This window comes from Nicotiana tomentosiformis, chromosome 2 (assembly GCF_000390325.3).
Source record: "Nicotiana tomentosiformis chromosome 2, ASM39032v3, whole genome shotgun sequence".
NCBI lineage: Eukaryota > Viridiplantae > Streptophyta > Magnoliopsida > Solanales > Solanaceae > Nicotiana > Nicotiana tomentosiformis.
Window position 1 is genome coordinate 57,414,586 of NC_090813.1, and position 13,119 is coordinate 57,427,704.

The following is a 13,119-nucleotide window of genomic DNA, read 5'->3' on the forward strand; positions in this document are numbered from 1 at the left end:
ATTCTTGATTGGGAAGCGGACTATGAGATGCCTATTATCTTGGGCAGACCTTTCCTTGCTACGGGGAAGGCTCTTGTTGATGTGGAAGCCGATGAGCTCACCTTCCGGGTGGGCGACGACAAGGTGGCTTTCCATGTATGCAAATCTATGAGGCAACCGAATAACAATAAAGTTTGTTCATTTGTGGACTTAGTGACCAAGGTGATTATTGATGATGCTAGTACCAAGATGAATGTTGATGATACTTTGGAGGTCGTATTGCTTAATCATGATGATGATGAGAAGGAAGGCTATGTGGAATGTGTAAATGCATTGCAAGGAATGGGGTCGTACACTTATTAACCTAGAAAATTATCCTTAGATCATGAGAACCAGAAGACTCCTCCAACAAAGACCTCAATCGAGGAGCCTCCCACTTTGGAGTTAAAGCCATTGCCTCCACATCTCAGGTATGAATTCCTTGGGCATGTTCTACTTTACCGGTTATTCTTTCCTCTTGTTTGACTAACGTGCAGGTAGACTATACTTTGGCGCTGCTACAAAAGAGGAAGAAAGCTATAGGATGGACATTGGCAGACATTCGGGGTATAAGCCCCGCCTTTTGCATGCACAAGATTATTTTGGAGGAGGAGGCCAAACCCTATGTTGAACATCAAAGAAGATTAAATGAAGCAATGCAAGAGGTGGTGAAGAAGGAGATCATAAAATGGTTGGATGCCGGGGTTGTTTACCCCATTTCCGATAGCTCGTGAATCCCTTCGGTGCAATGTGTACCAAAGAAAGGGGCATGACTGTGGTCACAAATGACAAGATCGAGTTGATCCCCACAAGAACAGTGACCGGGTGGAGAGTGTGTATGAACTATCAGAAGCTCAACAAAGTCACTCGGAAAGATCATTTCCCACTCCCACTCCTTCATCAAATGCTTTATAGGTTGGTCGGTCGAACTTTCTATTATTTCCTTGATGGATATTCCGGCTACAATCAAATTCTTATTGCTTTCGTACGACCAAAAGAAGACTACTTTCACGTGTCCCTATGGTACTTTTGCATTCTCGCGAATGTCGTTTTGGTTATGCAATGCACTGGCGACTTTTCAACGGTGTATGATGGCCATTTTCACCGACATGGTGGAGGATTTTCTTGAGGTCTTCATGGATGACTTTTCCGTGGTCGGAAATTCTTTTGATGATTGCTTGAACAACTTGGATAAGGTCTTGGCAAGATGTGAGGAGACAAACTTGGTTTTGAATTGGGAGAAATATCACTTTATGGTCGAGGAAGGCATTGTCCTAGGCCACAAAATTTCAAAGCATGGTATTGAGGTCGACAAGGCCAAAATAGAGGTGATCTCTAAACTCCCACCCCTACATCTTTGAAGGGAGTGAGGAGCTTCTTGGGTCATGCGGGGTTCTATCGCCGATTCATCAAGGATTTTTCCAAAATGGTGAACCCCTTGTGTAAACTGTTGGAGAAGGATGCCAAGTTCCATTTCAACGAGGACTGTATGAAGGAATTCGAATTGCTCAAGTTCAAATTGACTACTACTCCTATTATCACCGCACCAGATTGGAGCTTGCCTTTCGAGCTCATGTGTGATGCAAGTGATGTGGCGGTTGGAGCAGTTTTGGGGCAACATATCAACAAAATCTTCCATCCGGACTACTATGCTAGCAAGACCATGAATGATGCCCAAGTCAACTACACAGTGACCAAAAAAGAGCTACTTGATATTGTCTTTGCTATGGAGAAGTTCCGCCCGTACTTTATGGGTACAAAGGTGATTGTCCACACCGATCATGCGGCGCTTCGGTACTTAATGAGCAAAAAGGATTCAAAGTCAAGGTTAATGCGGTGGATGCTTCTATTACAAGAGTTTGATCTAGAGATTTAAGACCACAAAGGTAGTGAAAACCAAGTGGCGGACCACTTGTCTCGTTTGGAGGAGGAGGGGAGGCCATATGACGGACTTGAGATAAATGATTCTTTCCCCGACGAGCAACTTCTAGCCATTTCAATGACCAGGATGCCATGGTTTGCCGACTTAGCAAATTATCTTGTGAGTGGTATTGTACCGAATGAGTTCTCTTCAAACCAAAGGAAGAAGCTCAAACAGGATTGCCTTGACTATTATTGGGATGAGTCGTATCTCTTCTGGATTTGTACCGATGGTGTTATTCGATGATGTGTACCGGAGGAAGAACAAGTGGAAATCTCGTCAAGTGTTGTGATGAATGTCAAAGGGCCGGTGGAATTTCTAAGAAAAATGATATGCCCCTAACCACCATCTTGGAGATTGACATTTTTTATGTGTAGGGCATTGATTTCATAGGTCCGTTTGTGAGCTGTTGTGGGAACACTTACATTTGGGTAGTTGTGGATTATGTGTCAAAGTGGGTTGAAACCGTGGCTTTACCCAATAATGAAGCTCGAAGTTTGGTGGCATTTTTTGAAAAAGAACTTCTTCACAAGATTCGGTACTCCAAGGGCCATTATTAGTGATGGGGAATCGCACTTTTGCAACAAAGCTTTTGATACCTTACTCACCAAGTATGGTGTCACTCACAAAGTCTCGACCCCCTATCATCCTCAAGCAAGCGGGCAAGTGTAAGTCTCCAACCAAGAGATCAAGAGTATTTTGTCAAAGACACTGAATACCAACCGAACGGATTGGTCAAATAAACTTGATGATGATCTTTGGGCTTATAGGACGGCTTACAAAACACCTATTGGTATGTCTCCATACCGGTTAGAGTTCGGGAAAGCTTGTCACCTTCCGGTGGAACTTGAGCATAAGGCTATGTGGGCATTGAAGAAGCTTAATCTTGAATGGGATGTCGCCGCCAACTTAAGGGTGGAACAATTGAATGAGCTTGATGAATTCCGGTACCATGCTTATACAAGTTCGTCCTTATATAAGGACAAGATGAAGTACCTCCATGACAAGTACATCCTAAAAAAAGAGTTCAAAGAAGGTGATCTTGTGTTATTGTTCAATTCTCGGTTACGAATGTTTCCGGAACAGTTGAAGTCTAAGTGGAGTGGTCCGTTTGAGGTTGTGAATGTGACACCATTTGGTGCATTAGACTTGAAGAACAAAAATGATGAAGTTTATAGAGTCAATGGTCACCGGGTAAAGCATTATCTTGGCAAAGTTGATGATGGCCACATCGTGACGTTAATTCATTTCAAGTGATTGATGGCAATCTGCGTTGTGCCGCGACGTTAAGTCAGGTGCTTCTTGGGAGGTAACCCATGTTTCTTTTCATTTTTTATTTTCTTCTTTTATAGATAGGTTTTGTATTGAGCTAACTAGTTTTGAAGTGAAAAAATGTGGACCGCACATTTATTGTGCGGACCGCATATTTATTGTATTCCACAACAGAGAAGAATCTGCGGTCACACAATTCTTTGTGCGGCCGCACAACTGGAGACCCAAAATAGAGTCGCACAATTCTTTGTGCGGCCGAAAAACTGGAGACCCAAAAATCCAACTCTCTGAAGTTTTGAATTGCAGAGAAAAGGCCATTCTATGGACGCACACAAAATATTGCGCACCGCACAAATTTTTGCGGCCGCACTAACTTTTGTGCAGACCGCAGAACTTCAGCAAGGTTCAGGTAAAGAGTCTGCGGCCGCACTCACTTTTGTGCGGACCGCAGAACTTCAGCAAGGTTCAGGTAAAGAGTGTAGACCGCACTCAAAATTGTGCGGCCGCACTCAAAATTGTGCGGCCGCACTCATTTTCATTTTTGACTGACTTTGGTCAACCTATAAATAGGACCTCATTGCACTATTCACTACTTTACACACTCTGAACTTTTGAGACCTAAGCAAGCACAGTGCATACAAAGTACCTCACACTCCACATTCATTTCATCAGTGTAGATTCTTATCGGTATCCTTCATCACCGGTATGTTCAATTCATGTTTAGATTTTTCATTTTTTTAGTTTTTGTTCTTAATTAGTATAGTTATTTTTAGGCCTAAAATGTCAAATGTTCTTCATGTGTGCTTGAAATTATGTGAGTAATTTCATGTGTGCTCATTGGGGACTGGGTAGATCATTCATCATGTTTAATTCACAAATACCATGTTTAAATTGTGCAAAAAAAGCAAAATCTAAGTCAGTGCCATTTTATTTTTGAATTGTGCGGCCGCACACAAAATTGTGCGGTCCGCAGATCTTGAGTTAGGGCAAAATGTGATACATGAAAAGTGTGTACCGCACTCAAAATTTTGCGGTCCGCAGAAAATATTGTGCAGTCCGCGGAAAAATGTGTGCGACCGTACTTTGGAACTTCAGAAAACCAGTAATCTGAACCTGGTTTTGTGCGGCCGCACTCAAAATTATGCGGTCCGCACTTCAGCATATGCGATCGCACTTTGAAATTGTGCGGTCCGCACAAGGCAGTCTGCGGCCGCACTCAATATTGTGCGGTCTGACTATCTATTTTGTACACTGATTTCCTGCAACTGTTAACATGCTTCTGAACTTTAACTGACTTATGTGCTTCGTATTGCAAACAATGGTTCGATTACGAGGCAAAGGTGATACATTGAAAGGGAGGGGTGAATCCTCCCGAGGCCGAGGAAAGGGCACTCAACCTCTGGGAGTGCAATCAAAAGCAATAGCCAAAACACAAACCACTGGGAGAGGTAGGGCCACAGAGCCCTCAGAATCAAACTCGTATGTCCCGTCTAGGGATGCCTCCGAGGATCACTCATTAGAGGTACAGCCTGAGGCCCAGTCCCAACCACCACAATTCACTGGGAGATACCAACTACGCAATGAACCCTTCACCACAGCAAGTTCTTCTGAGGGTTCCGATGCCGGTAGCCAGCGTTCAGAGCCCTCCTCTACACACACTCCATCTGCACCAATTCTTCTGAGGATTTCGATACCCGTAGCCAGGGTTCCTGATGATGGTAGGAGAGGTGACACTAGAGTGGGCGGCCTAGAGAGGTCGAAGAAGAAGGAAGTATGGGAAGATAGGTTCGTGAGTTTGACTACCTTCACAAAGTTTAGAGAGTGGTGGCCCCAGAGATCGCTCACACTTGAGCGACAATTCTTGCTGAAGGATTTGGATAAATACAATCCAAATTTCCTTAAGCAGTTTAGTGAGCGCAAGGGGTGGATGTGGTTCACCCAGAGTGTTATGGATGCCAAAAAGCACTTGGTACTGGAGTTTTATGCCAATGTGGCACACATCAAGAAGGGTACCAAAGTGACCAAAGTGAGAAATTTGAAAGTCATATTCGACCCAAGCACTCTGAACACTTACCTGGGATTCGAGGAGGTAGAGGCAATCCAGTACTTGGAGAAGCTTGCCATGGGTGATGCAGATCGCCCTTGATTAGCATAGATTTTGGCTCCTCCAGGACCACCACCACCGTGGATCACATCAAGGGTTCCTATTGCACGGGCTACCCTCAATTTTGAAGCAAAAGGGTGGCAAACGTTTGTGTGCGACTGTATTGACCCAAGCCGGTATGAGAATAATCTTCCAATCCCCCGAGTAGTTTTGGTGGCATCTATTATGGTCGGGTACCCAATCAGTGTGGGTGCCATCATGTCCACCAACATGTCAGTGGTTGTCCGTAAAGGTGAAAGCTCTTACCTATATCCAAACACCCTCACAGAATATTTTACAAATGCAAAGGTGGATCCGAGGAGTTTTGATACAAAAGTGCGGGCCAAAAAGACCTTCTCATGGTACTCCTTGCAAGGTCCGGAAAACCCAAAGTTCAAGGGTAAGGAAACTACCACCATTGGTCAATCTGATGAGCCATCGGTGGTGGTTACAGAGTCAACTACTGAGCCTTCTACAACTTATATGCCTTCTACGACAGTCGATCCTTCCAGCGAGACAGCTAACATGCGGTGCCTTTATCTTTTAGACCATCAGCATTAGTACCAGTGCCTGCCTCATCCACATATCCACTCACTGCGCTGCGAGTCTCTCAGACATTAGCGAGTCTTAACAACTGGATGCAGATAGCTACTTCAAAGTTGTCTGACCTATCCAGTGTTGTTGCAACACAGTCTTCTACACCAGCAGCACCACAGGTTCCTCCGTTAGTAGAGAAAATATTGAAGAAGATACTGGACAACTAGAAGACCATTATGGATACACTGGTGGCACATGGGGGAGCAATTGAGGAGTTGGGCAAACAGGTGAAAGAGATGAGGAAATACCAGGCCTCAGAGAAATCAATGGAGAGATTGAGAAAGGAGGTGACAAAGATTGCAGCAGCTGGTGATTTACCATTTTACCTACTGATGGAGACTGATCCATCAGTACCAGCAGACCCAGCAGCACCATCAACAAGGGGACCAGCTGGCCAGTCTGACGAGCCGGACCTTGCTGCCCATACTGCCGAGGAGGTGCTTTAGATGTTCACCAACCCCGTTGTTCCCCGAGGAGAGGATGATGTGATCCAATTGGAGGAGCCCGAGGGTGGTGATGCTTCCATGCACCCTGAGACCACATAGGGAGTTTTCTTTACTCTCTACCCTCCCTTATTTTTGATTTTGCTAAGCATTGGGGACAATGCTTATTTTTATTTAGGGGGGGTGGTCTATTTTTGTTGGTTTGATTTGATGACATTGGCATGTAATAACTTTAATACTTTTTTTTCTTTTACCTTTTTTTTTCTCTTTCATTAGGTATATATTCCTCCCTCTCTTTTGATGTATATATTCTATTCCCCTCGGTTTTTATATTCATTTGTCTTACTGTCAGTAGCTTATTTCATAGCTTCTTTATTTTGTTTTCTTAGTAGTCTTGCTTCTTATTTATGTTAGTAGCTTCTTTTTGATTCGGTAGATTCTTTTTATGTTTAAGTGAGCAATAAGCCTTTGGTTTTCTTAATGCCATAATTCTTTCCCAAGGTGGGTTTTGTGTGAACCGGGTGGCTCTTCCCAACGATGGATGGCGTGACAACCTTCTTAAGGGATTGAGTCTGTTTTTGATGCTTAGGTAGAAACAATAGTGTTAATGAATAAAAAAGGAGCAAGCATGCTTCACGTGGTACCAACACACTTAACTACACGCTTATGGTTAAGAACAAGCTTTTGGAAAGAAATGGCTCTAGTTAGTGACCTTGTGACTCTTGTGTTAACTTAGGCAATCATCGGGTGGTTTTGTTGAACCTTTAGCGATATTCAATCTTAAATACGGTTGTTGTGGGCCCTCGAATCTATCCTCTTTAACAATCCGGTTGTGTGAGAATTGAGATATTTTGTTACAAGTCCAAGTACCCGTGCGAATGGTCTAGAACTTGCCCTGAATGTGTTTCTAGGCAAAATTCTAAGTTTGCTTGGCTTGAGAAGTGATTGTAGGCTCTCCTTGACCCGTTTTGAAACAATCCATGGACCATCAATAATGTTATCCTTAGTCAACCCTTTTGAGCCTAAAACCTTTTTCATTCGATAACCATGTTACAAGCCTTTACCCATTTTATAGTGACCCTCTCTTGGCACCCAAGCTTTCCTTAGCACTCATGAGAAACAAATGGCGAAAACATAAGTTTGGGGGAGAGATAAGGAGTTTGAAAGTGGTATCAAGGCACAAGAAGAGAAAAGAAATGAAGAAAAGGAAAGGCAAGGAAAAATAAAGAAAGAACAAAAGAAAAAAACAAAAAGAAAGTGAATAATTTGAAGGGTTGAAAGGATTCAAAAGAAAGCAAAAGTGCAAAGCATGGAGAAAACAAAGAAGGATAATATGAATATCATGACCAAGAAATAGTGATGTCAAGTCTCTCTAGTTCCCCTAAGGAAAAAGAAAATGACTCAAAGAGTCGGCAAAGTATGAGCCAAAAAGAGAAAATGGAGTGCTAAAGGAAAGATGAACCCGTTCCATTCCAACATTTCCCTCCTTAGTCCAAAAGCCTTCATTACATACCAAAAAAAGCTCGACGTGATTTCAAGCCAAGTAATCTTACATTAGTGGTGATCTACATGAGGGGCAAGGATATGGTACTTAGAGCCGTACTTGTGACATTATTTTGAGAGTGATGAGAGAACCTTTCACGAATCATTGAATTGAGTACTACATTCTTGAGTGAGATGAGCTTACGGAGAGTATAGGAGGAGGAGTTTGGTATCCACAGTGACCTACATGAAAGTGAGAACTTCCTTGATGAGTAAAGTCAACTCTTGATACTCAAGTGTCACATTAGAGCTATTTGTGCTTTAACATTCAAAACACGGCCTTGTTGATAATTCATGAGTGTGTGGGTAATTGTTGGTCCCAATTGATGTGTGTTTCATTCAACTTAGTGTCACGACCCAAAATCCCACCACAGGTGTCGTGATGGGACCTAGTCTCTAAGACTAGGTAAGCCGATTTTGTTTTTGGCAATCCACTAGGCAAGTGCCTAGGGCTAGTTTTTTTATAAATATGAATCCAAAAAAGCAACAAAGAGTATCGGGAGGTCTTACAAGATGAAATAGATCAAGTTTGACAAATACATAGATCGTATTATCAATTTTGGGCTTGTGATACCCAAAATGGATATTACATTATGATCTAGTATAGAAATAGAATATAAAGCATAAAACATGTAAAAATACTAGAGTGTTACAAATGTATCCATTTTCTTTATTTGCGCGCACTTGTTTGGCATTATGACCCGTCGTGATGTAATTCCCAGCACTTGTGTATTCCATATCCACTGCTAACAGATCCCTCATGTGATAGAATCTGCATTCCTTTGGTGTTGCAATATGTTGTCTCGAACTGTGGCCATCATCTTTTTCCAGCACTGCCCAGTAGTAGATGCTAGCGATGACTGTCCATTTTTGCGTCCAAAATTCAGGCATGATGCTTGTTTGAAAGTGTGACATTCCTCCCAACTTATCTTCCTTGTACATCCTACTTGATGAATATGATAAGCTGCTCCATTTGGTACTTTTCAAAGCATCCATACGACCTGTTGAAGAACCCTGTGTCGTGCATGAAAGACTGGGTAGCTGTTGTAGCATGCCTAGTTTGATGATGATCTCGTGTGAATTGCAGGTTCCCTCTTTTGATTTTTTTTGTCAATCCATGCATGGTATATTGAGCTTGTGAAATGTGCTGTTGTTTTGGCCCCTTTTCTTCTGTTGCAAAGTTATTTTCTTAGCGGCATTTGTACAGACAAACTGCTGAAGCTATTTGTTTTCATTTTCCTCCGGATCTTCAATTTCCTGTTTGTGCGCATTAAGAAACAAAAAAGTGTCCCGCTGCTGCATTCATTCCCGTTAACAAAATCAAAGGCCTTCACTGCAAAAAAGAATACCATGTCAGTGGAAAATATTCCCATGCTCTCCTCCCTAATGATTGGAGTACAAAAATGGAACTGATGTTTGCGATCCATCTGCTTGTTTGATCGCATCCTTAATTTCGTGAAACTTTCACCCTTAGTTATGGACATTGAAGTTTATCGTTATTCACAATTTTCCTTCCTTTTAAATCTAGTTCCTGAAAACAGTGAGCTTCAATGTCTCCTATATCAAGAGCATAATTTGCTAAGTGATCCGCCAAGCAATTGCCTTCTCTCATTATATGTGATAGCTTTACATGACGTCTTGATATTATTTTTCAATCTCCTCAACATGTTTTGCGATTGTCCATGGTATAGCCCAATTTCCTACAATTGCATTCTTCAATAGTAATGAATCTGTTTGCAGCATAATGTGTGTATAACCTTGTCCTTCACAGTATCTAAGTGCCTCACCAATTGCCAAAGCTTCTGCCTCATTATTCGTTGTGTCATGTATGAGTTTCCCACATGCAAACCTTATATCACCTTCTTCATCTCTCACGGCAAATCCAATTGAACTTCTTCCTGGATTTCCCCTTGAAGCTCCATCTGAATTAACTTTAATCCACCCTATCATAGGCTTTTCCCATAGAACTTTAGTAATTTTTAGTGCTGGTGTGTATTGCTCCATCATGTTCAATAAATCTGGCCATTTGTGTGGAGCATTATAGAATGATGGCTTCCTTTGAATTGTGGTAGATATCTGGTATATGACCATGTTTATCGTTACTGCCTCTCCATGTTTATATCCATTTCTTCTCTTCCACAGCTCCCACACTATGATAGCAGGCAATGATTGTAATATTGGCTGAACTCGCGTTACGACCTGGGCTGTCTAGCACTTCACGATGGCCTGATGAATAGTGATCCCCTCCATATTGATGCCTGCATTATTCAGGAAGTATGACCAGACCCTCTTTGCTGCATTTGAATTGAAGAACAGATGAGTCAATGTTTCTTCATTTGGTTGTGCGCAGCATCAACATTTTGATGGCATGTGATAGCCTAGCTTCTTCATGGAATCATCCAGTGGAAGTTTTGCTCTCCAAACCTTCCACATAAAGAAGGATATTTTAAATGGTAGACCTTTGATCCACAACTTTTTATAGGCATTCCCTGGATCTTTTCTCCTACGTAAATACTCCCACGCTGACTTTACAGTGAAGTTTCCTCTTGTTTCTAAACTCCAAAAAGGCCTATCAAGGACAGCTTGATCTCCTGGTGGCTTTACCTTTTCTAGAATGTGTGTTGCATATTCCTCAGGAAGAATCCCCGTTAACTTTTTAACATTCCATGTTCCTTCATCCACGACATCAGAAACATTATTAATCGTCTCATCAATTCCAAAATCTGGTGGTACACTGAAGTATAAGGCTCCAAGACCCGTCCAGTTCTCATACCAAAAAAGTGCAGATCCCATTTTAGGATGCCATCCAATTTGATGCTCAATAATGTCTCTGCATTCAATCAACTTTCTCCATACGTGTGACCCTTGTTTCCAAGGTACAACAATTGGATTGAGCTTCTTGCAATATTTTTGGCTCATAAAAGAGCTCCATAAGCTAGGCTTCGTTCTGAAATTCCACCATAACTTACAAAATAATGCTTTGGCTACATCGTGTAGTGATCAAAAACCAGTGCCACCTTCATCATATGGTCTGCACATAGTGTCCAGGAGGCCCAGTGCCTTCCTCTGCCACCAATGGAGCTACTCCAAAAGAATTGCGCGAACATCTTGTGCAACTTGTTAATAACATATGGCAGAGGGTTCACAGCTGATAGTAAATGGATCGGCATGCTTTGCGAAACATGTTTTATTAAAATTGCCCTACCATCAATAGATAACAATTTACCTTTCCATGATTGCAATTTGTTCATGACTTTGGTGATCAATCCATCATAGAACTCCATCTTTCTTCTAGTGTAGAAAATGGGACATCCAAGGTAAATGAAAGGAAATTCCTTCCTGCCAAAGCCTGTAACTCTTTGTACCTTGTTAACCACTGATTCTTGCGTAGATTCATGCAAGTAAAATGCTGACTTCGTCTTGTTATTGACTTGTCCAGATGAATTTTCATATGCTGCTAAGACTTCCATCACCAAACGAAGTGAGGTTGCGTCTGAGGAGGAAAAAATAATTGTGTCGTCTGCATATGCTAGGTGATTGATTTTAGGACTCCATTTGGGTAATCCAAAACCACAAAAGTACACGTTCAAATGTAGGCTATTCAGACCTCTTGACAGTGCTTCTGCCACAATAATAAATAATGCGTGTGATAGTGGATCGCCTTGCTTGACTCATCTCGTTGATTTAAAAAACCCAAAAGGTTGTCCATTGAGCAGTATGGAATACCAATTATTGGAGACGATTCCAAAAATCAAGCCTATGAACCTCTCGTCAAATCCCATTTTCCTTAGCATCTTTGTCAAAAATAACCAAGATAGTCTGTCATAGGCTTTCATCATATCTAATTTTATCACCACATTTGGGCCAGCTTTCTTCCGTAATCTAATGTCAGTAATTATTTCTTGCTCCACAAGGACGTTCTCAATAATACTTCTTCCTTTAACAAATCCAGCATGTTCTTCTGATATAAGTGCAGGAAGGAATCCAACAAGCCGTTCATGAATAGCTCTAAATATAATTTTGTTGGAGAAATTGCTAAGACTGATGGGTCTCAAATCTGAAGAAGTGACCACCTCTTTCCTTTTTGGCAGAAGTACCAGATTGGTGTGGGTCACACATTTAGGCAATTCATGACCATTAAAGAAAGCTCTAACCATATCAAAAATATCCTCTCCTATAATATCCCAACAAGTTTAGTAGAAGCATCATGTGAACCCATCAGGTCCCCCTACACTATCACAATTGAGACCAAAGATAGCTCATTTGTCTTCGTCATATGTAGGTTGCTTCAGCAAATCAAGATTCTGCTCACTGGTCACCATCTTTGGTACATGATCGATGATCTCAAATGAAGTAGGAATTTTGTCTTCATGTAATTGCGCTTGAAACAAGTTAACAGCTTCAGCATCCATTTCCTCATGATCTTCGATCCAATCCCCATTTCTGTCTTGTATTCCCTTCAATTGTAATATTTTTCTTCTGCCGTTGAGCATGAAAAAACTTTGTATTTCTATCTACATCCTTAAACCATGCCATACCCATTTTTTGTTTCCAAAATTCTTCTTCCAATGAAAGGTATTTGATCAATTATGCCTGTACTCTTTGAAGTCTTTCTCTGTTTTGTTGTGAAGGGTTCATCTCAAATTGAGCTTCATGGACAGTAACTACCTCCTCCAGACTTGCATTTTTTGGAATATGTCCCCAAACGTAGCTCTACTCCAAAGTGATAGAGCTTTATTCATTTTTTTAAGCTTGTAATTGAATAGGAAGAAGGGAGATGCAGCAAAGTCAGCATTCCAGTTTTGCTAGACGACTTCTTTGAAGGAAGCATTCTTTGTCCAAAAGTTAAGAAATCTAAAAGATTTCTTAACTGGTACTGTGTTGTTAGAGGTCATCAATAGCAAAGGGCTGTGATCTGAGCCTATTTTCGATAGATGAGTTATTTTCAGCCCAGGTAACATCTGTTGGAGCTCGATGTTGGCTAAGCATCTATCCAATCGCTTGAAGATACAGTCCTCTTCAGCACGACCATTCCACCATGTGAAGATACTACCTTTAAAACCAAGATCAAAGAGGTTGCATGAGTTCACACAATGCCTAAAATCCAGCACTTCATTCATGTACACCGGAAGTCCTCCAAACTTTTCCTCTCCATCCCATATCACATTAAAATCTTCCCCACA

The 13,119-nt window shown here is 41.6% G+C and overlaps 2 protein-coding genes across 2 annotated transcripts; both read right to left on the reverse strand.

Moving 5' to 3' along the window:
- Positions 1-9,580: 9,580 nt before the first annotated feature.
- Positions 9,581-10,027, reverse strand: LOC138904850 (uncharacterized). Its single transcript, XM_070193351.1, has one exon. It carries the CDS (start codon positions 10,025-10,027, stop codon positions 9,581-9,583), a length of 447 nt encoding a protein of 148 aa, XP_070049452.1.
- A 261-nt stretch (positions 10,028-10,288) lies between these two features.
- On the reverse strand, positions 10,289-11,406 carry LOC138904851 (uncharacterized). The gene is made up of 2 exons (XM_070193352.1): positions 11,163-11,406; positions 10,289-10,920 (listed from the first exon to the last, which is right to left on the reverse strand). The coding sequence occupies exons 1-2, from the start codon at positions 11,404-11,406 to the stop codon at positions 10,289-10,291; spliced, it is 876 nt and encodes a 291-aa protein (XP_070049453.1).
- Between the last annotated feature and the right edge of the window lie 1,713 nt (positions 11,407-13,119).